Consider the following 27471-nt stretch of genomic DNA (forward strand, 5'->3'; position numbering starts at 1 on the left):
AGGTAGTGTTGATATAAAAATGATATGATTCATTTTAGGGAAACCAAGTTGTCAGTTTACATAAATTCATACAACCATGCCATTCAGATTTCTCTCCTCGTAGCGTCAAATCCTCAAAATGTGATGATGACATACACCATCACTACCTAAAGCTTTTTTTCTCCACATCATCGCTGTGTAGCCACGAGATCAGCTGACAATTCAGAAAATTGTCGCACACATCTCTGGTTTCTTTGGATGAAAATGTGAAATTTACCCACTACATTATCCTGCCTCACAGTACCTCCTCCACAAATGAAGGATGTGTGGGGAAATTACTTTTATGCAGGGTAACATGTCCCTACTGAGCCACGGGCGTCACAGTGATTGAGTTCAAAATAATATTCTCATACACGAATCTGAAAATTGCAGATCTCATTAGTTTTCCATCCTCATAGAATGCATTTCCACAAGATCTCTACAGGGCTAGATAGTTTAGACTTGCTTAAGATTCGGATAATCTTAATCTCGAGATTTTTATTAAGAATCAGTATGAACCCTGCCTTTTTTGCTAACAACGCGGTTTCCTGACTTTTCCATGTCAGACCGACTCATCGGCCATGGATGTGGCTTGTGAAAAGACTATTCCTATCCACAGGAAAAGTACTGGCGCTGGTTTGAGGTGTCACAAGTGAAACATGCGGAAAGCTATGCTAAATTGTACAAATAGATATTTCAATGTTGTTAATAAATGTACCTGTCCCTAGAGCATAAAATAAATAAACAAATAAATTTACATGTCACAGGATGCCATTTACACCACTGTACAGAAAACGTCAAATATGCAGCAGAACCTAAGAAGTGGTTTTAATATGCTTTTTAATTTATTGTCAAAGGCTGTTACTACTTAACTCACACACTCATAACGCATCTTAGCTACCACAAGATGGGTCAGAAATTATACTAACAATAACTAAAATAGCCTTGACACAAGTTTACAATGTTTAGACAGATAAGCTGTTCCAGCTTGATGACCAACACTGGACAAACCACTGAACAGGCACATCATGCTTCATTTCTAAGGAGCTTGGAAAGAAAAGCGTCTGGACTTCTTCAAGTTGCTTGAAGACGTTTCACCTCTCATCCAAGAAGCTTTTTCAGTTCTAAGGTCAAATGGTGGAGAGTCCAGATTTAAGCCCTGTGGGAGTAGCCTCCCTAGAGGGACATGGACCCCCTAATGATCTTCTACCTAATCACACAAGCCAAGGTGTGAAAACTGGTGTAGGTCACAATCAGCCAAGGTTTCAGGTGAACGCATTGTGAAAACTAGCCCGACTTTATCATGCAATTTCCTGAGGTCAGAAGGCCCAGGATGAGAGTGGGCATTAAGGCGTCTGGGAAGGGATTTCAAAACTGGATTATAGATGCAGACAGTTGGTGTCGTAAGCCACCGCCTCTTTGAACAGTGGTGTCTTACGACTGACTTAAATGGTAAATGGCCTGCATTTGTATAGCGCTTTTCTAGTCCCTAAGGACCCCAAAGCGCTTCACACTACATTCAGTCATTCACCCATTCACACTCACATTCACACACTGGCGATGGCAAGCTACATTGTAGCCACAGCTGCCCTGGGGCGCACTGACAGAGGCGAGGCTGCCGGACACTGGCGCCACCGGGCCCTCTGACCACCACCAGACTTAAAACTGAAGAAGCTTCTCGGATGGAAGGTGAAACGTCTTCAAGCAACTTAAAGAAGTCCAGACGCTTTTCTTGCCAAGCTCCGTAGAGTACGATGACCTGGATGACTGAGAACCTAACCTAGACATGTTTCCTTTCATTTCAACTTACAAATAAATAAACTCTGAACATTAAAAGTGTGAACTAACTACAAGTTACTTTTCATTTACAGCACCCACCACAGAATGACTTAACATGTCATGTAAAACATAAATGAGCACACCTCTGTGCAATATCACTTTCATACATCAGTCAGTATACCTTTCATTACTGGGATTGAAAACTTGTCTTCTTTACTTTGTGTGCCCACTTTTTTTTCTCATCACTGAGGATATCAGCTCTCCACAAATTTCTGGAGAAATGTACAACCAGATTTTGTTTCTTCTGCTCTTTGCCTGAGGGCTGCGTTGCTCAGTCTTTTTAAAATAGAAATAAAGGTGTTTATTGGATTCCAGTCAGCATATCACTATCACAGGGGGACGGGTGGAAATTCAGGATTCAGTAGACTGGGAAAAAATCCAAAACCTAAATCTTTATTTTAAAACAGGTAGTGGTCGTGCACAGGAAGGCAGGAACTGTGGCAAACAAACCAGATGTGGAGAATGCAAACAGAAGTCCATGAAGCAGCCCAAAAGGTCAAAGAGGAGATCAGCTGCAGACATGGGGAAACAAGCAGTGGTTGAAAGGTTGACTAATCCAAGTTTAAAGGCAATCAGGCAAGTGGGAGATAGACAGCTGACACTATATTTGCATTGCAGAGCCTGACTGGGAGCAGGTGTGGAATATTTAACACAGGTGATCCTTGTCAAGGTTTACAGATTTAAGGAGACAAATACAGAACTTAAAAAAGTAAACCTTTTATCAAGTCAGTTTATCAGAGTGTAAATATTCCAGAGTACAAAATCCATGATACAAAGAGAGAGTACACTGGGGAGATGCCAGAACCATAAATACATTCAAAACTGATGGGGCATGACAAACGGGCAGTGTTGGGGAGTAACGGAATACATGTACCGCCGTTACGTATTTAAAATACAAAATATGAGTAACTGTATTCCGTTACAGTTACCGTTTAAAAAGGTGGTATTCAGAATACAGTTACTTTGTTGAAATAAATGGATTACACGGCGGTACTTTCCTGTTTCATATTGTCGCGGGTCAGGACTGTTTGGGTTTTGTTTGACAGCTACGTTCTGTTGTTCCAGGCGGCAGCGTTACGGTTGCCATGGTTACAGGGCGACGCTCTCTCTCTCTCTGCGGCTGTGTGTTTCCTGGGTGAGAGAGCGCCTTTTTGTTGTTGTTGTTGTGCTAAGCTAACAGGCAGAATGCTACAAGCATAGCTCTAAAGAATGTAGCATCATGGGCAGTGTAGTCAGTGTTGCAGGGAGAATGGACTGCCATACACGTTATGTGTCTGTGAGCGCGAGGAGGGAGAAAAAGGGGAGTGGAAAGGTACGAGTTGTCATCGAGGAAAAACAGGAGCTGGAAGCATGTAAATATAATAATAACCACTTCAGCCAAGAAGAGTGTCTGACGAGCCCAGTTGTAAGTAAGCTATTAAGATTCGACTGTACACCGTGTTCGTGTTTTCCTCCGAAACAATAAGTTCCGTTGGAGCAGCCTTTCAACGCCTCTCTCTGTCTCTCGCAAGAAAAGTTGACCCACACAACAAAGTAAAGCTATTTTTCGGCTACGAGCCGACAGGGACCCCGCCGTATTAGCCAGAGGTCCCTTTACTATAGTTTGGAGTCGCGGACCTTCAGTAACAGTAATAAATCACACAGCAATAGTACATTCACGTTGTTGTAAAAAGCATGATAATATATTAAGTCATCCAAAGTATTCAGAATACGTTACTGTCATTGAGTAACGTAACGGAATACGTTACAGAATACATTTTGGGGCATGTAATCTGTAATCTGTAATGGAATACATTTTAAAAGTAACCTTCCCAACACTGCAAACGGGTGAAGAAGGCAACAAAGGTGAACGTAATTAAAAAAAATACTGAAAGCAATCAGGAAATTGATGAAGGACATACACGAAGAAAAGGACACAAAATTTAAAGTAAAACAGGAAAATGACCTGAATAACCTGAATAAAAGATGTAAGATGTCAGGAACACAGATGGAGGCATGAACAGGGACACTAGTGAGACTATTATTAAAAAGCCAAAGACTACAAAGACTTATCACTAGAATAGAGAAAACACAAGAACCAAAGACTTAATACCATTGCAAGGAAACTAATTATACAATAATAAGGTAGTCTGAAGCTACAAAGAAAACAAGAATTAAAAACTAGAACTAAACAAGCTAATCAGAAACCCAATCTCAAATGCATAACTAAGAAATACATTTGAGTGTCTTCACCACTTTTACTTTTGGACTCACTCCAAATCATTGCACTAACACCTCTGTGCTTCACTCTCAGACTATGTGGTATTCGGTTGTGGTATTCTTGGCCAGGTTCATCCCTGACATGCTGGATCCCAGCTGAGCTGAACAATTTTATCTTTATCTCATTTAACCAAAGAACATCCCTCTAATATTCATCAGGCTTCTTAAAAGTTCTTTAGAAAAGTTTAATCTTTCTATTTTGTGCCAAAGATTTCTTGGATGCTCACCATAGAGGTTGATGTTAAGCAATGTCGTCTACACTGTCTGAGCTGTTCCAGAAACTCTGGTGACCCTTGAGCCAAGAGTGAAGCACTTGCCCATCTAGCTAGACTATCCAAGTATCTCTGTCCATTGTGTCACTTTCAGAGATCTGCAGCTCTGAGCCTCCCATTTTACAACTGTGTTCGTTTTTGTCTTTGCAAATTTTCACAATTAACCTTTTCATTGTTCAATGACTTCAAACCTTAACCAGAAATGTGGCTGAAAATTAACCTGGTAAAATTGCTATCAAGCAGTAGAAGAATCTTCGGTGTTTTGACCTCCAGATGTTCGTTCCTCTAACGAAGCAATGTCACTTCGATTAAATTTTACATTAGACGTAACATGCTGCTTCATATAAATAAAAAATGACATTAACACTGATTGCGCTTCGTCCACACATGCTGTCTGCACTGCTGTTTCTAGTTTAATATAGCTGTTGCAGTGAACATGTCACATGTCAAGGTTGTGAAACCTGCCACTGTAAGCTTAGCTGCATTTTCTGTTTTTTAAAAAAGATCTTTTTCAGTGCATTCTGTGAATCACATCAATTTGTTCCAGGGTTACAAATGCACTTACTGTTATAAATCAGGAAGGTCATCAATAAGTTTTATTTCTCACATCGTGCATCAGTAGTTCTTTCAACAATACTGACTTTTTCCCTTTATGTGTGAGTCTAAAAAAAAGAAATACATAAAAAAAAAAGTATATAAATACATTTAAATAATACATGCAATATTACACACTACACTGCAGTCTTACTTAACTGAATGTATGAACATGATATTTATATGCACAATGTGCTGCTGAATACAAGGCGGGTGTCGGAGTGGAGGATGCCATCCTGTACCTCCTGCATAGAGCCCACTCACACCTGGATGGGGGAAAAGGCACGGTCAGGATCCTGTTTCTTGACTTTTCCAGTGCCTTTAACACCATCCGGCCCTGTATGCTTCAGGAAAAACTGAACAGGATGGAGGTGGACCCCTGCCTGGTGGCTTGGATCTCCGACTACCTCACCGACAGACCACAGTACGTCAGGCTGAAGGACATCACGTCTGACACTGTGGTCAGCAGCACAGGAGCACCACAGGGAACTGTGCTGTCCCCTCTTCTCTTCACCCTGTACACCTCTGACTTCTGCTACAACTCTGAATTATGCCATATTCAGAAGTTTGCAGATGACACGGCCATCATGGGGTGTATCTGGGATGATCAGGAAGAGGAGTACAGAAGTCTGGTGAGGAACTTTGTCGCATGGAGTCACACAAACCACCTGCAACTCAACACCTCAAAGACTAAGGAACTGGTTGTGGACTTCGGGAGGTCCAGAGAAGGTCCACTGCCGGTTCAGATAGAGGGGGAGGAGGTGGTCAACAAGTACAAGTACCTCGGGCTGTGGGTGGACAATAAACTGGACTGGTCATGCAACACAGAGCACCTGTATAAAAAAGCCCAAAGCCGACTGTACTTCCTCAGGAGGCTGAGGTCTTTTAACATCTGCAGGAAGCTCCTGAGGATGTTTTACCAGTCAGTGGTTGCTGGAGTACTTTTTATGCTGTGGTGTGCTGGGGGAGCAGCACAGCAAAGAAGGACTCATCCAGGCTGATCAGGAAGGCTAGCTCTGTGGTCGGCATGAAGCTGGACACTCTGGTGACAGTGGCAGAGAAAAGGACATTAAAGAAACTGATGGACATTATGAACAATGCTGGGCATCCTCTGCACACGGCCATTAACAACCAGAAGAGTCTGTTCAGTGACAGGTTGCTTCTCCCCAAAACAAGAACTAACAGACTTAAAAACTCCTTTGTCCCACACGCCATCAAACTGTTTAACTCCTCTCTGGAGGGGAGAGGGAAGGGAAACAGGAGGACAAAGGAGGGGGGAACAACTAAGCTGTAGTGCCTCTTCACCTCACTGTGCAATACTTTTGTAAATAGTCAATGGTGCAATAGACCTCAATACTTGAAATGTGCAATTCACTTGTATTTTTATTTTTATTGCTATTTATTCTATTTATCCCCTTCGTATATTTTATTTATATTTGTCTCTGTATTTATATGTGTGTGTGTGTACATATATATATATATAACATTCTGTAACTGTAACTTCTGTCGGTGCTGTGCTTTTGGAAACCGAATTTCCCAGAGGAATCCACCCGAGGGATTAATAAAGTTCTATCTTATCTTATCTTATCAACATTACTAACATATAGAATATATTCTGTTCCTTAAAAACCACAATGCAGTGCTCTCAAATAACACAGAGAGCATGTTGTAGTAAATCCAGCAACTGAAATGAGGCTCACTCTGCTACATTTAATGATGACTGACAGGGTACTTAACCTGTAAGAAAACACATTGGGTGGGGCTGATAGTTAAAGTCAAGTTTAACTATCAGGGGCGATCGGGGCTCAAAGAGTTGGCAGTTCGTCTTGTAACCGGAAGGTTGCCGGTTCGAGCCCCAGCTCGTACAGTCTTGGTCGTTGTATCCTTGGGTAAGACACTTCACCTACCGCCTACTGGTGATGGCCAGAGGGGCCGATGGTGCGATATGGAAGCCTTGCTTCTGTCACTACAACTGTAGCTTGCCTCCACCAGTGTGTGAATGTGAGAGTGAATGAATAGTGGAATTGTACAGCGCTTTGAGGGCCCCATAAAGCGCTATATAAATGCAATCCATTGTTATTATTAAGTTTAAGAAAACATGAAAAGGATATATGAATCTTTTTTACACTTGTAACCTGTCTTCTTATTTCTTTTTATATCCTTTTTATGAAATAAAAGAAATTGAACCAGTTACATCCTCCAGTTTTTTGTTTGCTTAATTTCATAAACAGTTGGTTGGTGTAACAGGCTTACACCAACCAACCAAATCAAACCAGAGCACCTTTCCCTTTGTCCTCATTTCCTCAGGTTGCGGCTGTCTCCTTGCTCCCTAGTGTCAGCCCTCCACTGGCTTCCCAAAAGCCTGTCTGCAGCTTTCAATGACCGTGTGCGCTATGTCCTATATTTGCAGTAAGTGGAGAGGTGGGTGGATGCTTGCCACTGAATCAGTGGATGATGGTGAGAAGATGACAGGGCTTTGGAGGAGAGAGAGGCTGTGTATAAAGAAAGAGAAGGGTAGTGAAGGGAGGTGGGGGTGGGGGGGGGGGGGGGGGGTTAGGAGAGTTTAAGGGTTGGATCCAGCGAAAGGACGTGGATGAAGAGAGGGAATTAGGATGGAAAGAGGATGGAAAGCTCAGACTGGATGCACTTTTATGACATGCTAAGGGTAGCTGTATGGATGGCTGGGAAGGAAAAGAGGATCAGTGTGAGGAGGGAAGGGAGGGAGGAAGGTGACAGGAACATCTTTTTTGACTGGTAAAAGTTTAGTAGATGGTTAAAGCCAGAATGAGGAAAGATGTGGCGGAGGAGGAGAGGGATCAGAATGTGTAGCTGCTGGCAGGTAAATTGCTACACTGAGAACATGGGGACTTTTCAAAATATCCGGCAGATTATACCCCATCTCCTCTGAGCCAGCTGAGATGCATGAGAAGAAAAAGATGTGAAAGTGTGAGAGCAGCAGGCTAAAATTTCAAACATTTAAAGTGCTGGAAAATTTGAGTAAAAACCACCATGTGTATGGGAGGAGGAGGGGAATTTGCCACTGAGGGAGAACAAGTTTGAGACACTGACTGAGAACGAAAGAGGAAAAGGGAGAGGGCGAGATCTCCAAGCAGCACGCATCGCTGAATTATTGAGGCCTGACTTGTGTAGGAGCAAAAGATAGATTTCCAGTGTTGATCCCTTCTTGCTGTCAGAAAGTTTAGTTGGACACGACCAACTTGAGCAGCTGTGGTTGTTTTGTTGTTGTTTGGGGGTTTTGGCAGTCACTACAGGGAAAGGCAAAATCTATGTGGTAGGAACAACTTGAAACAATGTGGCAGAAAGTAGACTGTGTGCTTCCTGACACTCATTTATTTAAAACACATCTTTCTACCTCTAATTTATTTAGAGCATATATTTCTGCCACTCATTTATTTAGAACAAATCTGTATATACACGTGTGCTGAGGGCACCATCATAAATACAGATATGTAAAGTCCCCTAATTTGCTTTGTGTGAGTCAAAAAAAAATTGTCAGCTGTGTTGTTGACACCTGTAGCCTCCCATAGAGTATTCATTTACAGAGAGAATTCTTAAATCCAACCTAGTGTATTTTACAGAATTTTAGTTATTTGTCTTTATTTGTTTTTACTTGCACATGGCAATGTTTACCAAAGCGGCAATTTTATTTTTTAAGGACCTACAGCTTGGATGTCTCTCATCCATAGAGGCTCTGACATCTTTCATGTCTGGCATCAACAGGTTCCACTGTTTGAAAAAATACTTCTCAATCACCACCACAACTGTGAGCATGAAAAAACTATGTCTGTTCTTGTATAGAATGTCTAAAGAAAAAGGTGAATATAGCCACCATGACATCACCTTTCAGCTAATGAAGCCCTCTTTTGAAGACTTCAAGGTTCAAGGTTTTACCAAGGACAACGATCAAAGATCGACGAGTAGTCGAGACATTTTCTTCTATATCTTTTTATACCTCTGACTTCCTATTGCAGGTGTCAGCAACCTTCAGCATAAAAAGAACAATTCATCCTCTTTTACCAAACAACAGAAGAAAAAGGATAGAATGGGTATAAAGTAAATAAATATACAAAAAGCTGATTTTTTTTCCCTCTTTTTCAAAGCTTGTAGAAATCATAGTTGAGGGGCTCTAAGAGCTCAAGAGCCACATGCACTTCTGTTGTGGCTTCACTTTCTAAGACCTGGAAACTGTATCCAATTTGTTTCATAGTCTATAGCAGCTTTTGTCTTTTATTGACTCTCTCCATTCTTCTAATGTGATTTAGCGCCACATCTGTGCAACCTGGTCCAAGAAATAGGGCCAGTTGTCAGACTGTAACAACTTACTGTCTTGGTAATGATAGTAGTAAATGCACGACTGCATTGTGCGAGTTTACTGAGAAGACAGTTTCATAAAGACAATGTGACAAAGGACATGTAAAAGTTATTAGCACACGCATGAACAAATCAGTGTGTGAATGGATAAATATGTGAGTGAAGCAGTGAGGGTGGTGGTTAGGCCAACTAGCAGGTTGCCCTAGATTTATGACACCTGGCTCTTCATTTCCCAAATATGTACAACAGAGGTGACAATAGCCATGTGTACAACAAACATGCCTGCTTGAATTCTTTCTTCAGCATATGAGAAATTTTGTAACCAACATTTTCATATTAATATATTCTGGATATTTCAATACATGATGAAAAAGATATCAGGGACCAAGCAGTATTCCAAGCAGAGTAACTTTATATGTGGGATTGTTGACGCCAATGTCTGTAGGATTAAAAAATTCAAACTTTTAAAAGTACCAGTGGTGGCAAGAAAAAAATACTGTGGCTAGCATAATTTTCACAAGGACTGTCTGATATTTCTGAAAAAATCCACTTATAGAAGCTTGTATATAAACCTTGCAATATATGAGGAAACTATGCTAAGATTTACCAGCAAAAAGAATGAAGCTAAAGACAGAAATAAAGGCTGAAGATAAAGGAAAGCAGGGTGAAAGAGAAGTGAAGAAGAAAGCAAGTGACAGTGTGAGAGAAGTGCAAGAGGAGGCAGACGGTCTCTGATGTAAGCCATGTTCTCACCGCTGTTCACAACCGTCCTGTTGCCTTCATGAATAAGTTAGATGCCAAATGTTCCCTCCCTATCATGTCCATGCATGCAGGTGCACAATACAACTCACACATTAAAACACTATACCCCTTATTCTTCAACTTTCAAGTCCCCGTGCACACAAAAAACTAAAAAGACACCACCAAGCACATCTGCACAACAACTTTGCTATTTTTTCTTTCGCCAAAATACGTTGAAATATAAAGATGCTCTGCTTTACTAAATTTCTGCACAAAGAAACATACAGAGACCCACACATATTCCCTCCTGAAGTAGAGCCAGTAAGAGGTGCTTGATAATGTCTGACAGAGTGACAGGAGTACAGAGGCAGTACAGACGAGAAAAGTGAAGTTTCCCTGACAGTTTTTCCTGCCCACAGGGCACCTACGTCATCCTGTTACACTCTGGACATCTCTCATCCAAAGAGGTATGTGTGCTGGTGTGTGTAGTCCCATGTATTATTACCATGTATGTGACACTGACCAACATCCAAATGCAAAGACATGAAAATCGGTAGGAGTATGGTTCACCAGAAGGTAACATGTTTGTTCACATGCTTCTCTGTACATGCATGTGAAAATTGTATCTGCATGAACGATAACATAATCATCCAAGAGAGAGAGTTAAATACGAAGACAGGAAATAAGAACTACAAATGAACAGATTGAAGAAGGGTTGCGTAATGATCTTTGAGCAAGAATTATAAAGACTGTGACTGCGCTTCAACGTAGAAACATGCTTCAGGAGCCTCCAGTGATTCTCAGCATTTTATTCTGCCTCATCAAACTTGTATATTTAATTTGTCCTGGCAAAAGAATTGATTCACTGATAGTGTTGGATTGACAAAAGAAAGTTGTTGTTTTTACAGCAAATTTATGACAAAAGTAATCTCGAGCCACTTTACATGTATTACATTTATATATATGATATAAACCCTGCAGTTTTAGAGGATGAACCCTAAGAAACAGACAGTTCCCTATGAGCCAGAATTTGGCAACAGTGGGGAGGAAGAACACTCTTTTAACATTAGGAGACCTCTGACATGAGTCGTGCTGGTAGGGACAACGATCTGCTATGAAGAGAAGAAGGGACAGTATACAAACGTTAATGGGATGCTGGAAGAAGACTATTCATATTAATCTTCTTATTCACTCTCCAATAAAGTGAACAAAAATGTCCATACAAGACCAGTTATACTGCCCACCATGCTATGAAGTTGAATGCAATTTCTTATTTCTTACTTTTTTGCTGTATTGATAAAAAAAATCTAATAAGTAAATTAAGTTGGAGTATATATATATATATATATATATATATATATATATATATATATATACATATACATATTTATATGTATTGTTACCTATGTATTGCCACCATGCACCACACTATCAAGAGCTACTTGAGCCCACCGCCAGCTCCAGGTCTAATTTATGGCAAGCATGGTGATAAATCAGTCCTCCAATGACATAGTGTGTCTTAGTGTCTTAGTGTGCTTATCCTTTAGCCCCCAGGTAGTGAGACTAGTGTAAACCAGAGTCAACATATCATTTTGGCCATAGGTCTGTGGTGTTGCAGCTGACCTCTAGGTTAATAGAAATGTTGTCAGGCTTTATTATCGAGTCAGCTATACAGCAAAATATGAAAGAGGAAAGGAGAGCAAGGAAGAGTGATCAAGGGAAAAAATGGTAAGAAAACTTAGTTGGGGAAGCATTGTAATGTATCTATGAATGTCAGTAAAAAATGTAATTAAAATTAATATCTATCTATCTGTGCTTTTAAAAAGAGATTGAGTTATTGAGTTTGAGCAGCACTCCAACAATTTCAAGGCCTTTGATTAAAAGTGATACAGACAGAAAGGTCACTCGGTAGCTATAGTTCATATTCATGTAAGAGGGTGCAATCTGTTAAGCAAAACATGGATAGTGTGTGTGTGTTTGCATTACCGATGTATTTATAATCCTCTGTGTACACAGTCATGTTTTGGTGACCAACTCCCTTTTAGTGATGAAAAAACATGTCCTCAAAATTAAAAACTACAGGTTTTAAGATAGAGGTCAAAGTTCAAAGTGATTTTAAATTTAGGTTACATATGGGGGTAAGGTTTAGACTTGTGTTTTGATGCAAAACCTTGCCTGATTACATGTCTGCATGCGCCTCTGAATATTCGGTGCCTACATCTCTGCATGTCAAAAGAAAAAAGCAGGTAAGGATTAGGAGGGATGTAAAAGATTATTATCATCTCTTGCTTAACGTTTCAGTCTCTTCCAATCTCTGTCTCCTCTCCCCCTTCCCCTCCTCCTCCTCCACTGCCTCAGAGCCACCGATAAATTATGGATGCTTATTAGAAAAGGGCAATATTCAGCATTCAAAATAAACTCAGTAGCATGAGACATGAAAGAGACACAAACAAAAAGTGCTGATGTGGGAAGAGGAAGAGTTAAAGTCACAGGGGAGCCAGTGGCCAGGTCACATAAACCTACAGTGATCTATTTCATCTGTGTACCATCGGAAGATAATATACTGTAGCTCTTCTGTGATATCACAATACAGAAATAGTCTATTAAAAATAAAGCGTTTAAGTTTTTCATCCGAAAGTAGAAAAAACTAGAAAATGATTATAAATTAAATAATAACTATTGTAAAAATGAAAGCATTTAGAAAGCAGCAAGGTCTGTGTTAGTGTGGCTATATTATTTGGGATTTGGTAAATAATGTATTTTAATATTTACATTACTTTAATATTGCAACTAGTAAAAATCAGGATGTATGTACTTGTTATACCGCTTAGCAAATGTCATCTTTTCTTTCTTAAATAAAAAAAATTGTCACATTTTAAGTAATTTTAGATTTTGACATAAAGTGGTATAAAACAATACTTCTGTTTTTTGTTTGGTTCTTTAGCAGTGATGGATGTACTAAAGACAGTTACTTTAGGTAACTAGAGTACTTGAGTAAATGTGTGTATTTAGTTTCCATCATAGACTGCAGTGAATAAAGTTCCAGATTAAAACATATACACAGAGACAGCAAATAAAAATGGGAAATGCAGCAAGCTTTTCATTCAACCTTAGGCAACATCTTCAAAGTTTTGTTACATCTGTGCACACTTTAAGCATATTAACTTAGTTTCTGCATTTCCTGTAGTGCTTTGTTCTGTGGCCAGTGGCGAGGCCTAATTTCCCCAGCTACTGTACGAGTCTTGCTCAAATCTAAAAAAACACAAAACCACTGTTAAGCAAAATCACTGATTTAAGTTCATTAAATTTCCTGTTAACAAGCACATAATGAAGCATCACATTGCAGCCTAATGCAGTCTGGATTCCATCTACAGCACCAGCTAATGGCTTTGTGTGACTTTGTCGAGCAATCAATAATTTGGTGTCTCTGTGAACTCTGTTATTTCACACAGTGTGATGTCATGCAGTACCACAACATGAAGAGACACTTTTCCTGGTACACTCTGTCTGTGTTGACTCTTCAGTTTAGAAGTCACATCCTGCCAAACTGCCTCGAAGTTTAATCCTTAAGTGTGTTAAGACTTGCCGCATGTGAATGCCACATCATGCTTGTAATGCCCTTGGATTACAGTATATCCAGATTAAATGAAACTTCAGAATCACTATGTATATATGCAGGAATGTTTGTGAGGAGATGCATATAAAAGGCTTATCCCCCAAGAGAAAACAGAGGAGAGAAGGAGAATGTTTGATAAATAAAAAAAAAAGACGTACTATAAATGATCTGATTAAACTTGCATAACAAAGCTTGCTTAGCTGTGACAAAACATATGGTGTGAGGCTTTTTCTTTTTGCTATTAAATACACAATCACATTTTATTGGTGTACTTGTCTGTCCAATTCCAATTTGACGGACAGGTGTTACAAGCTTTTTGACAGACCTCACAGAAGTCCAATCAATACTACACTGCTGCAAGAAAAACAGTGACTGATCCTAAAGTCCCTGCTGAGCCAGCGAACTGTTGCAGTGGGATTGAGTGTGTCTTCTGCACAAGCATATCCCTCTCACACTTGCGCACACCAACACACCCAGAAGTTCACAGGATCACACTCTTCACACACTCGCATACACGAGCACAAACACCTGCATACACAGATTCACAAGCGTGAGCTGATAAAAACGCACACATCCAAAAACACCCCAGAGAAGGCTACAGTAAATGAACCTCACAGCCATCCAAAGCACTGACATCAATCAGGCACGCTTTCACCGTTTGGCTCCCGACGGACGGTGAGTCGCATCTGTCTGCTAGAGCAAGTGCTAAACAATTCCAAAGTGACAGAAACCATTTTATGCATATCTGCATATACAGCATGCCAAACTCGTTGGCACTCTTCCTGATCACCCCTACTTGTGCTGTTTACTGCAATTGTGTAAATTGTGAAACCATTTGCGTTTTCTGAATGACTCTTTTTAGCGACGGTGATTTTCCTACATGAAACAGTTGTTGCACAGATACGCTCAGCTAAGCAACACCAACACACAATCCACCGGGATTGCTGGGCGTCTGAATAGTGGCCAGTACAATTCCCAAGAAAGCTGTGGGCCTTTTCTTCCCGCAGCGGTGCCTAAAAGGCTACTCTTGCACAAAAGACACATATTCTATAAAACTGGGAAGGAAGACTCTGATAAAAAAAAAAAACAACCAAACTAAACAGCGCTGGAGCCTCCACGCCTGCCAGTGACTGCATATCTGCTTCGACCCACTGCATATTTGTGACAGAGCCCATGAGGCTCAGATGTTTCATCAGACCCAGTACATCACCCTGAAGAGAACGCAAGACTGTTTTACACAGCTATGGAACAAAATAGATGAGAACAAGAATGCACAAGGGTGATTTTGAGATGTGAGCCTTTAACGGGACCGTGTAAGTAGAACAGAAGTACCTTCACAGGGAGACAAATGTTCAATTTTTTTAAAAAATGGCAGCCAGCAATGAAAGCTCACCTCAAGTTCTGAGTATCTTTTTGAACCATTTTGTTAGAAAAACATCTGCAGCATCCACAAATTTGATCTTTTAGAACATAATAGCGTGCTAATAACAATCCCAAGGTAAGGCGTACACCTGCGTTTAAAACATGAACTCGGAAAACTGTTTGTAATGGAACTAATAAGTGCACAGATGAGAGAAAATCTGAGAAAAAAAATAATAACTTCTGCACACTTCTGGTGATTTCAATCCATCGCCATTATTGTACATTTATAGGCTCTTGCAAGAGCTGAGGGCTGACAAAATACAGATTTTGAAAGCAAAAATCTCAAGTATTTTATTTTAAAGTCAATGCAGTCTCTCAACTAGTGGTTCCAGTTGAAACGTTACAGTGGATACAATAAATCTGAGAATTGTCCGTGTAATTTGGATATAGTTTACACAGATGCTGACATGACAGCCGCAGTGCGAAGTATTGGAGCAGTACGAGTCTGATTAGGAAGGACTTTTATACAGGCCTATATGCTTCAGCAAATGACAGATTGTCAGCATTTCTCAGTGTGAAGGCAGGCTGCGGGATTGCTTATGACAACAGCACTCTGTGCTACAATGACTAAACAGACCCTGTTTTCAATGGCTGCCACATGCCTTCAAATGTCAAAATCAAAGTATCAAAGCTGACAGATCGGTTTGTGTGTTTTTCTTGCCCGAAGGGACAGGAGGATGCATAACTGGCCAGGCGCCTGTCGCTGAAGCAACTGAGCTTCTGTTATACAGTAAACTGCAGTCGCAAGAGGTGACAAATCTCAGCTTTATCCTAAAAAGCATAGAGCGATTGTCCTGTTTAACCTGCCTGACAAAGACGGACTGTATATCAGAGCGCTCTAACTCTGCCTGTGCTGCTCTCTCATCTTTCTCGCTGTCGTTCAGAGTGCGGGTGCCTCTGTGTGGAGCTGATTCAGTATGTATGGGACAAAGTGTTAACTTAATTCAAGCCAAACTTTGCCCTTTTTTCATTTTTAATCATAAGCCTTGGACAACTTTAATCACACTTTGTGTAATAAATCACCAACCTAATTTAGACTATGTATAACACATGCGTTTGACCATGACGATTTTTTTTTTCAGCCTAAAAATGGAATTAAATTGGATTTACAGTAGCTGGGTTTCCCTTCCACTACAGAGTTGGATGTTTTCCCAGCTTTCCTCTTTTGACTTCCAAGAAGTGAACTCTCCCTTTTAAGATAATTTGTTGTCCATCTCCCTCAGGCTTTTCTCAGGAGTGTTAAGACCAGTTATTGCAAGGCCTTGCTGAAACAAGAGCAATTTGGAGCTCATGACAAGCCTTCAATTACGCTCGTTGCTAGCAAGCTCACTCAGTCAGCATAATAAAGCATGTATTGATGTAATAACAGGAATACATAAGTAAATATAATGCCCTTACCGTAAACTCCTTGGCCCCAGGCAAGAGCATAAACACGAGACAATAACAATATCCAAAAAAGCCCCATGTTCAGCTCAGGTCCGTCATAACCTGAGAGAAAAAGACAAGGGTGAAAACAGAGGCACGGAATGGAACAGCCTGCAAACGTAACTATGGAGGATGGAAGAAACGACAACTGAGTCATTGTAATCAAAAAGGAGGGGAAAGATACTTTAAATTGCTTTGTTTTAGTGTTCAACTATGTCCCCTGCAACCCCATAAGCCGTGAAAGTAATATTACAGAGCAATTTAGTTCCCACCGCGCAGCGAACCTCGCTTCATTCAACTTAAAGGGCAGGTAATTCAATCACCAATCGTGGATTATAGAAAGCTTACAAGCAGTCCAGTGTGATGGAGAATTGGAGATTGACAGGATTGTAGATGTCTGCTGTTTGGCGTGACTAAACTTCCTCTGTCCGCCCCTCACTGAGGCACAGCGGCGGGCAGGTGTAGTCGGGAGCACAATAAGGTTTACACTGCAGTATTCATGGAGGATTTGCAACAACAAGTGGGGTCGCGGAGACTACTTTAGACCCCGAGACCCGCACATATTCCTTCAGATCAGTACAGTTGTTCCTACTCTGTCAGGTCGACGGTGGTAGCAGAAATATGCACGTGTTACGTAATTTATTCTGATTTATTCCGATTCATTTTTATCATGCATGTGTATGTATTAATGGAAAGCTGTTTTCTTGTTGCACACTGGTGGTTCAAAACCTGTAGGACACCTGAAGACAAGGAATGAAATCCAGCTGAGTGAGGGAATAATGGAACCTCTTAGCTGACTCTTTTGCCCGAACACTGGGGTTTCCTCCGACGTCTAGAACGCACGTTTGTGAGAGGGCTGCATTCACCGTTCGCATTATAAAGCGCGCTGTAATCAAAGTTTCTTTCTGCGATATAAGAAAGTGAATCCCTGGCATTAATGCTTTGACGGGCACGCATTGCCTATATTGCAAATAATTTAGCAATCCCAAAATCTGAGGGCGTGTAACTAATGATCAACTTTGATAATGTTGGGTACATTTGAAAATACTTCCAGCGTCAATTAAGCGCTCACAAACAGTCTATAAAACATTCTTTAAAAATGAGACAGACATAATGTGAAGCGAATAGATAAATGATGCCAATCTGACATATATTTTGTTCAAGTATTGCCAGTTAAGCGTTGGGGACAGTGTGCCATCTCTACCTTGTCTCCGAGGTGCCGTCCTTTGGGTCAGTCCGCTACACAGTACTACGCGCCCTTCTCACGGCTCAGTAACGAGGATTCCTTCGCTCTCCGTTAGACCAACCTCGCTTAGTGTTTCACCACAGAAACAGCAGAAAAGTTTTATATCCTCCACCACTGCGCGTCCAGTAAGAGCTTTAGCTAAAATTCCCAGAGTGGAAATGTGGACTTTTTCGAGCTCCCAGATCTCTGAAAGAATCTCTTCGGTGTGTTAAACTTTTATTTTACGCACGGAGAAGTAGTCGACAGAACATCGCACAGCTCGGTTCCTCAGAGTCCCTCTTCTCAAAAATGAAAATAAAACCTCTGTTCCTTTGAAAAACTCAGGCAAGGCTACTTGGGGGAAATCCTATACACTCGGACTGCCTTTTTGTGGATTATTTACTCTGAAAGGCGTGGTTGAAACGCCTTTACTGTCTCTCCCTCTTTGCTTCTGGCCGATGAAAGTCTATGAAGCCCCTCTAACGCAATCATGCGCTCTGAAAATGAGCTTCCCTCCGCTAGTTCAATCAGCGCTGTGTCTGTGGACTCCAAGTGATGCTGGCCAAGTGGAATATGTGCGCAGACTGAGAACGACCGCCCCTGTCTGTGTGTGAGAGAGAAAGGGAGAGAGAGAGGGATGGAGAGAAGAAGGGGAGGGAGGACAGAGGCTTACACATAGATGCTCTCAAGCCTCACAGCTTCCACACTGAACAGGTTGTCAAAAGAACGCCACTGCTCCCCTCTCCCACTCCCTCACTCGCTTTGGAATAGGTTTTCAACCCTTTGGTAGCAACAGGGTGTTTTTTAACAGCAGGGGAACGCGCGTGTTTTCCTGTTTTTCTCTTGTCGACTCTTTCCTGGAGTTCGTCCACTGCTGGTACACGCAATCGTCGATGCCAATTACAGCTGAAGGGCGCCCAGAAAGTTATTTTTTCTTTTAGCATAATGGAGGAACCCCGAAAACAGCCATCCCTCTGCATGGACCAATTATTTATGACAGCATAAACAGACCCATTGTTATCCCCGCCCCCCCAACTCGCATAAGCACGCACATGGTGTCTCTCTCACACACAGATTTACAGTGCCCATCCCTCTATTTATCCTCTCTCTCTCTCTCTCTCTCTCTCTCGTTCTTGTGGGTTCTCAGTGAAGCCACTGGAGGGCGTTTCAGCTCATCGCCACTGTTTGAACGTACGTGCACGTGTGGCATGAGCGTCAGTTGTGCTTGTGCCAGTGTCTGTGTGTGTGCGTGGGGTCCGAAAACAACACGTGTTAAGGGCTCTTGAAGGCAATTTCTGGCCTTCCCACGAACAATGTTGGCTTATCACCAAGCAGCGCATCTGTCTCCATCCGGATTGAATAAAATAGACACTTAAAATATCGAACACACGGAGTAGAGGCGGCAATTTGTCACGAAAGCAAAGCAACAGCCATCTAATTTCTGTAACTGTATTTATGCAACAAAGCAGCAACGTTGCAATTTCTTCTCATTTAAAAAACAAACTGTTTCACACAAAATGTGGGTGGTGGGTGGGTTTACCTTTTGGTGATTAATCAGGAAGAGTGGGTGATGAAAAGAAAAGGAAGGAACAAGAAACTGCACCTTACACGAAGACAAGAAAAGCGCAGTTATTAGGTTTAGAGGGAACTGCGTGTGAGCTTCTAAATGTATAACGCGATATAGTTCCTGGTAGAAATATATTAAGGCATCCAGTTTCCATTTTTCTGAGTCATTTATAATGTGACTAGCTTCGTTTATTCTAAAAATTTTGCGTGTGACAGAGAAATAAATTCACACTTTAACCTTGAGGCTTTATGTTGTATAACTGTTTTCTTAATATCTTCTTTAGTCTGCTTAATGGGAAAGATTTAGCAGTTTGAGAATATTGCTTATGTTGTTAAGTTTATGGTGAATGTCATTAAATACAAAGCAGTTGTAAATCATTTTTGGAATTATCTTTGGATACAGTGCAACATTTTTCTCTCACAGACCATTTACCTCTCTCACACAAACTAGAAATACTGAGACTGTTTGTATTCCAATATTTCGTCTATCTTTATTGCATCTTATTGTTTTTAAAAACGTAATTTATTCACCTATTGTATTTCTGTCATGAAATATAAACATAGCTATTTGTTGCGTGATTTTTTCACTCAATTTTCTAAGCATCTTTATTATTCCCTATTTAGTTGCATCTGCTAGTGAATCATTTTCATGCAGTTATCAGTAAGTGTGATAACACAGGGTGTAAAACACCGACAATATGTTATGCTAGTAGTTTGTGTTTTTGTCCAGCTAGTCCACAAACACAGCTGTGGATGATATGCTTTTCTCAAAGGTACATTGTTTGTCAAGTCCTTGTTTTTCATTTAACTTAGGAGTCCACATTGTTGCAAAACCAGCAGCCCTTCAGTCAAATGTCCTTTTGTCTAATGAGTTAAGGCTCAGAGTAAAAGGCCTTAAAACATCAGTTATCTTTGTTAATAAACTTTGAATGGCTTATTCACAAAGTCTCCTTTTTCTTCTGAGATGGACAATGTTGATTACTCCCACATCACAGTGTGAAATGTATTTGAAAATTCACAAACATGGCATTTGTACAGTGGAGGAAACACTAAAATGTTTTTGTTTGTTTGTTTTATTTAACTTCTTCAGGCTTTCAAGTGTTTTTCTATAGACTGTAAGTCTTAAATATAGTTGATTTTGGCAGCACAAAAACATATTTGGAATATAGTTTGAGTAAACCGATTAGGGTTTTTTTTTCTAGCATAATTATAATACTGATCACTGGGAACAAAGTTGTGAGAAAAACAAACTTTTAACGTAAATTGTTTTCTGCCAAATATGGCAGTAACATTTGTACTCTTCAATCATTTCTGGGCAACAGTGAGCAGTGAACATTTGGGGGTTTTCATCTGACATTCCTAAACAGAATCAAGACACTCAGTAATTACTTTGCACTCTCAATTCAAATGAAACTTTTAATCAGAGCAAACAAAATCATGGGTTCTGGCGCAAGTATGTGTCTCTTTCCTTCCTTCCTTTCGTTTTTGTCCCTCATGTTGGGTTGGAGCCAACAGTCTTGGCATGTCTTGCTGAGAGCGCATCATTGCTGCTTAAGGCAATGAATCTCAAAAGACAACATGTTGTAGGAACAACCTTGGGTGGGAGTCACACACACACACACACACACACACACACACACACACACACACACACACACACACACACACACACACAGTGTAAGTTTTCCATGATTTTAGAGGACTTTACATTGACATTTTCTGCTGAATTAGGTTGAGCACAAACACTATTTACCTACCTGCTAACTAACCTTGATTAACTTGATGCTCAGCCGCAGCTACCACTTGTATTACCCATTCATAACTCTTACATAAAGATAACCTTATTTTGCCTAAAACATGTATTCACTTAAAAACGGATGATTTTATGACACCTTGTTTTTTGTCCTTTGCAACTAGGTCCTCTCAAAATAAACATATGCACATGCACACATTTGTCCCACCACATTTTTCATTTATTTGTTTTTGTCCGAGAAGGAAGGGTTATGAAATCATTGCAGGTGGTGAGTGAACCAAAAAAGAAATTAACTCAGACAACAACAAAATGCTACCACGCGTTCACAACAGGTATACAATTCCTACAGTTTTGTTACTTGCATTCAAAGGCAAAATTATGGCTGTACTCTCCAATCAAAAATTATATAATAAAAAAAAAACTAAGGTAGTGATAACCTGAGCTCTATGGCGTTAATCAAGAATCATGCAAAAGCATATATTACAACCTTTAAATTCCAGTCTAGTTTTTCAGTAATGGGGGTGGGGAGGGGGTAATAATGAAATACTTCAAAGCTAAATGAACAACGTGCACACCGAAATGCAGTTGAGTAAAAATTCTGGAAAAATGGAAGCTGTTTGCAAGCTGCAATTTCCCAGCTCCCACGGTTTTCTAAGTGCACCAAAGCCTTTCTTTTTCAATAACAAAATACCTTGCTTTCTGTAATGCTTTAAATATGTAGGTACAGCACACAAAATCCAGACCTTGCAGAATACTGAGGTCACAATTTGTCATTTAAAACGAGACATAGCAATTCTGTACTTCTGCTTAAAAAAAAAAAAAAAGGAAAATAAATAAATAAACATAAATAAACACATTCATTGCAAAAACTCTCAGTGGACCTTTGAAAGAAGTAAAAGGCTCACACACTGTTCTTTTTGTGAACAGAACTACAACTGGTAACATCTCAAGATGAATAAAATCCCCGTTGGTGCCTTAAAATGTAGCCTACTGTCTGCCAAAGCTTTTATTTTGGTACCACATCCGAACACCACAGACTGTAATGTGATCTGAGGTGCCTGGTTAAAATTTTTCTGGTATCATGCTCTGTAATTGATGTTCCCATCAGTGTAATTCAATCAGAGCTCAAAGTACTGTATATCAGCGCCAAGCACTTTCCCCACACAGAAACAGCTAAATGGACAGAAAAGATACACTTGAGACCAGATAATTTAATTGTGTGTTCAGTGTGTGTGTGTGTGTGTGAGTCTGTGTGTGCATGTGTGTGTGTGCGTGCATGTGCCAGACACAATAGAGAAAAGAAAAGCAATATCACTCTGTTAAACTGAGATGTGATAACAGGCATCTCAACTTGACAATGCAACACATCGTATAGAGAGGAAAGACATTCAGACTTCAGACATTATATATAAATATTTATAAGTATATTTTTTTAACAGTATATGTTTAGCTCAATGCAAAGAATTGTGTTTTTGAATTTCACCAAAAATATTTGTTTAAATATATTAATATGGGCTTTAAGTCTTAACTTCAATTGGAGAACTTGAATCACAATGTTCATATAATAATTAAAGAATTACAGCCATTTTTTGAACTCTTTCACTATTATCAATTGATAAACATGGACCATTTCTTCATTATTCTTTCAAAAAGCAACATTTAAAAGGTCTTGATGTAATTTCAGCTGTGGTATTTGCATTGGAAACCTGTTACTGTAAATCTGTGATATTCGGTAAAAGGAGCATTTAATGCAAGCAGGTAAATAAGTAAAGTTTATTTATTAAGCACAGGCAAACAGTCACAAAGCACTGTACACCAAAAGAGTAAAATAAATAAGTACATTAAGTGCCATAATAGCCAGTAAAAGGTCATCCTTAAGCCACATCAACAAAGAAATCTATTAGTGAGAAAGTGGGAAAGTTGGGAGGAGCCAAATAAACAAAATAAAATATATTGAGAAAACCTTTTGGTGACGGTGAAAAACATTCCACAGTCCCAAAAATGGAAAGGCTGGAGAAGACTTTGCAAAAAAAAGGGGGGGGGGGGGGGGGGAGAGAGAGCTTCAGAACAGTGAAACTAAGGTCAAGCTGTACCAGAATGACAGGAAGAAAAACGTGTGGAGAAAACTTAGAAGGGCTCATGGTCTGAAGCATACTACATCATCTTTAAAACTCAGTAGATGCATGGGCATGCGTAGCTTCCAGTGGCACTGGGTCACTGCAGTTTATTGATGATGTGACTGCAGACAGAAGCAGCTGGATGAATTCTTAAGAGGACAGAGCTACTTTTTGTGCTTGAATTCAGCCAGATGTAGCAGCGTATATTCAACAGTGGTTCATAGTACAGATGGGCAACAAGCAAAAAGATAATGTGAAAGCTTTCCCAGGTCAAGAAATTAAGTAAATAAACTTATATTAACCTTTTTATAGCAATAGAAAAAGGTGAACCATGCAATATTTTTATTTAAATGCTCATATCAAAGTTTAAGCTCATATTCTTTATATAACTAATTTTCATTTTCGTAAAAAGCTGAATGTCAAAAGATAAAATTGACTAAACATATCCTGTAGAGCAGGGGTCAGCAACCTTTAACACCCAAAGAGCCATTTGGACCCGGTTTCCACGCAAAAGAAAAGACTGGGAGCTGCAAATACTTTTTGAAATCTAAAATGAAGATAACACTCTATATATTGTTTTTTTTTACCTTTATGCTTTGGTAAGTAAGTAAATAAAGTTTATTTATTAAGCGCTTTTCACAGACAGGCAGTCACAAAGCGCTGTACACAAAGATTAAAATAAACAATACAATCAATAGACATTATACACAATTTAAAAGATCAAATGGAAATAATGTAAAGAATATAAAATACGTAGATCAACAAAAGGCTTGTTTGAACAGAAAAGTTTTTAACTGCTTTTTAAAAGAATCCACAGAGCAACTAAGGTGTGTTGCTTATGAAATCCATGAAGTGCTACAGAGAAAATTACATTTTATTTATGTAATTAACACATTTTGAACTCCTAAAGAAATATAACAAAAGGAAAGACACCCAGCTGACCTAAAATGATCCATGTAGCAAACAAAAACTGTTGTGAGCCGCCACCCTTTATATCACCTTTGGGCTTTTGGAGCCTTGACCTGACTTTTAAAAAATTATTGGGAAAAAAGCACTATGCTGCTAAAAAAAAAATAGATATTTGCAAAATTCTGCCTAAATATATATTTTACCTGGTTAATGTGTGTGGCGGGGCGTGGTCTGCAGCGCCGCTGCAGGGGAGGCGGACACACCTGAGCGGCACCGCAATCACGCCTCGCCGGCCTTAAAGTCTGTGCTCTCTCTGCTGTTGTGTTGTCGGTCTGTGAGCTGAAAAGCTGTATGCGTACAACAACCGTGTGTGAAAAGCGGTCGATAAAGAGATGTTCATGCAAACATCATCGGGTCTGCCGAGATATGTTTACAATAGGACTTCTGGTCCCGAACCTCTGCGCACAGCGTCTGCAAATCGGGGCTGTACGAAGTCACTTTCATCTTCACGCAGGACTGTAAGCTGTCGTCTGTGAGGCGTGAGTGGTGTTTGTTTTTAACATAGTTCACGGTGGAGAACAGCTGCTGACATAATGTGGATCCGAAGATCCAGCAACCCGGGGTTGAAAGTCTCGATAAATGCGCGGCGTTTCGGCGGGTATACCGGCTTCCGCGAGTGTGACACATATTTTGAGCAATGAAAAAAAATAATAAGATATAATTTTATTTTTATATTTCAAAATCACAATAATCTTCCAATTTAGAACTACAAGTTAAAAAAAAGAACTAAACACAAATAAAATACACTTCAGCTAAATACTTCTAATTTCATTTCCCAAACCACCCGGAGCCGCAAAATAAAGACTAAAGAGCCGCATGCGGCTCCGGAGCCGCGGGTTGCCGACCCCTGCTGTAGGGTGTCATCAAATCCTGAAAATTGAAACAGTATAATTGACGTGTTTCTATGTTCTACCTTTTTGCTCACTTCATTCTTTTTCTCTATTGATTGTTCTGCAACAGCAAAAATATTCTGTATATGTAAAAGTGTCTGTTCAAGAAGAAAACGTGAGTGTTGCTCTCGATGTGTTACTAGCGTAGAACAGCATCAGTTACTCTCGGCATTGATTCTACTAGTCTCTGCAAGTCTAGTGGAGCAAGTACTGGGAACATCATTCTTGTATGAGATGTGGTGCTGGAGGGTACTGTTTAACACATGCATCCAAAATCACTCATAGCAAATTATTGTGATCCAGTGACTGGGAAGGTCGTAGCATGTGAGTCACCTCATTTTCATACTCATCAAGGCATTTAGTGACCCTTTGTGTCCTGTTAATGGGAGCATTTTATCCTAGAGAAAGCACTCCCATCAGGCTGGAAATTTTTCATCCCTGAATAAAGCTGATCACTCGGAATAAATCTGTATTGATTTGCAGTGACCCTCTCCTTTAAGGTGACAAGTGGATCCAAAACATGCCTCCATGCCACCTTCTCCCAGTTCTTCGTAGACCAGCAGTGCTGATGTCACAAATGTGACTTCATCTTTATATATGGAGCACTGATTTTTTTAATTCACCTGTGGAAGAGTCATTCTTCTGTTTCATATCACACTAATGCACAAGCATCAAGGTCATCAAATGTGCAGCGAGAACCACAATTTCTAACTGTAAAGACTTTTTTTCTTTTCTTTTTCTACTTATGTCTATTGATTTAGTTGCAAATATCCTATTGGAACACTCACCAGCTGCTCAGTATTTGTGACTGAACCATCCATGCTTCAATGATACATTAAGCCCTCTTTCAGAATCACTTAGATATTTTTCACTTTTGATCTTAATACAACAGAAACAACGGGACCTGCTCAGCAGTTTCATTAATGTAACATAGCTGGTAACTGCTCACTTGTATTAAGCACCACTCTTGTGCTGATTCACCTGAATTCACTGTGTTTCTCCACAGATTTATATATGTGTGTTTTTAATTTTCATTAAGTTGTATCTATTCAATTCCAACACATTTAGGAAAAACGTCGCAAAGGCATCAAGCCATTCTTAACCATTCGTCATCTTTTACCTATCGTATTGCTCTTTTAGCCACTGAGAGCAGGTTGAAGCCAGCTAGCTGTAAAGTGGCTCATTATGTATAAGTGTTATTCTCCATTTATTTAATTTAGAGGTGGATGTAACTTTATATAATGGGCTTATTGTCCTCATAAATTGAATGCATAAGAACAAAGAAAAGAAAAACAGTTCATATCCTTTCATCTTGCCTTGAGAGCCATTTGTTAGATAGGCTATCTCTCCTCAACAATGTTTAAGAAAATCTATTTCCAAGTAGCGAAATAAAGAAAAAAAAATGGCAACAGCACCATAGAAAAGTGGACCAGTGGCAGACGTATGCTTTCTTGCTTTGGTATATTGTCTTTTAAAGCTGTTCTGCTCTATGCAGATTATCCCAAGCAAAAGAGGCTTTCATTCATGTGTGGAAACAACAGAAATTCTGTAGTCCCCTAAAGCTGATGGCTTGCATGTTTCACTAACATAGCCACCAAAAAAAAAAAAAAAAAACAAGGAAAAAAAAAATGTTGTCATTAGTCACAATTTACAAATGTGTGTGCGTGTATAGGGACAGAGACATGGAGTGTGGGTATATCTGTCCACAACTGTGCGATACCAGCCGGTCCATGTCAAACTCTCCACCCATCCAATACCCACACATCTGTGTGCAAAACACACACGCACATACGTCCAAGAAAGGGTCATTTTTCACTGGGTAATTGGCGGCGAGGCACATTGCCCTTGGGATTCGATAATTCATAACCTCCTCCCATCCGATATTGGATAGCTAGTAGAAATGGGCTGAGACAAGGGGTGGTGTGCACAGCGTAGAGAGGAGGGGGTGGCTGCATCATTAGAGAGGAGAGGTAATGGCTCTTATTGATTCTGCCCCACCGGGCTCCCTCACCATTTCATGTTTAAAACAACACTGATCCTCATTACCCAGGCAGCCACCAATGCCCTGATAAAGAAGAGAGAAAAGACACAGTGAAACACGATGAGGAGAGAGTGAGGAGAGGAAAAGGAGGATGGCAGGAGAGGAGGGGTAAAAGAAAGCATTAGAGAAGATGAGAGTGGAGAGGGAGGAAAGGAGAGAGGCGGAAAAGGAAAAAAATAATCAGGAGAAAGGATGAAAGTGAGTGCACAGCTTGTGTTTTGCTGTCTTAATGCCTCACTTTGAGTGGTATAAGTAATTACTGTCACCCTTTAATGCGTGTAATGCATTATTACTTGTTTAAATCTCCCTTTCCCCTCATCCTCCACCCCCTGTAGTGTGTAATAAGACTAAAGAATTGACTCAAACGCAGACTGCTTGGATCTGTCTAATAA

General features: G+C 40.1%; 1 protein-coding gene across 4 annotated transcripts in view; it reads right to left on the reverse strand.

The window, feature by feature from the left end:
• Positions 1 to 27471, reverse strand: part of LOC120720995 (MAM domain-containing glycosylphosphatidylinositol anchor protein 1) — a 204205-nt gene that overhangs the window by 171448 nt on the left and 5286 nt on the right. For 2 of the 4 annotated variants that reach the window (XM_040010956.1, XM_040010955.1), the window contains exon 3: positions 16492 to 16581. The exons of 1 other annotated variant lie outside the window; for it this stretch is intronic. In XM_040010956.1, coding sequence (XP_039866890.1) covers positions 16492 to 16581 — 90 coding nt within the window. Of the gene's footprint in view, positions 1 to 16491; positions 16582 to 17722; positions 18471 to 27471 lie in introns of those variants that run through there. One more of the 4 variants, XM_040010957.1, reaches the window with a different exon arrangement.

The sequence above is a fragment of the Simochromis diagramma genome, unplaced genomic scaffold (genome assembly GCF_900408965.1).
Source record: "Simochromis diagramma unplaced genomic scaffold, fSimDia1.1 OVJJ01000603.1, whole genome shotgun sequence".
Classification (NCBI taxonomy): Eukaryota; Metazoa; Chordata; class Actinopteri; order Cichliformes; family Cichlidae; genus Simochromis; species Simochromis diagramma.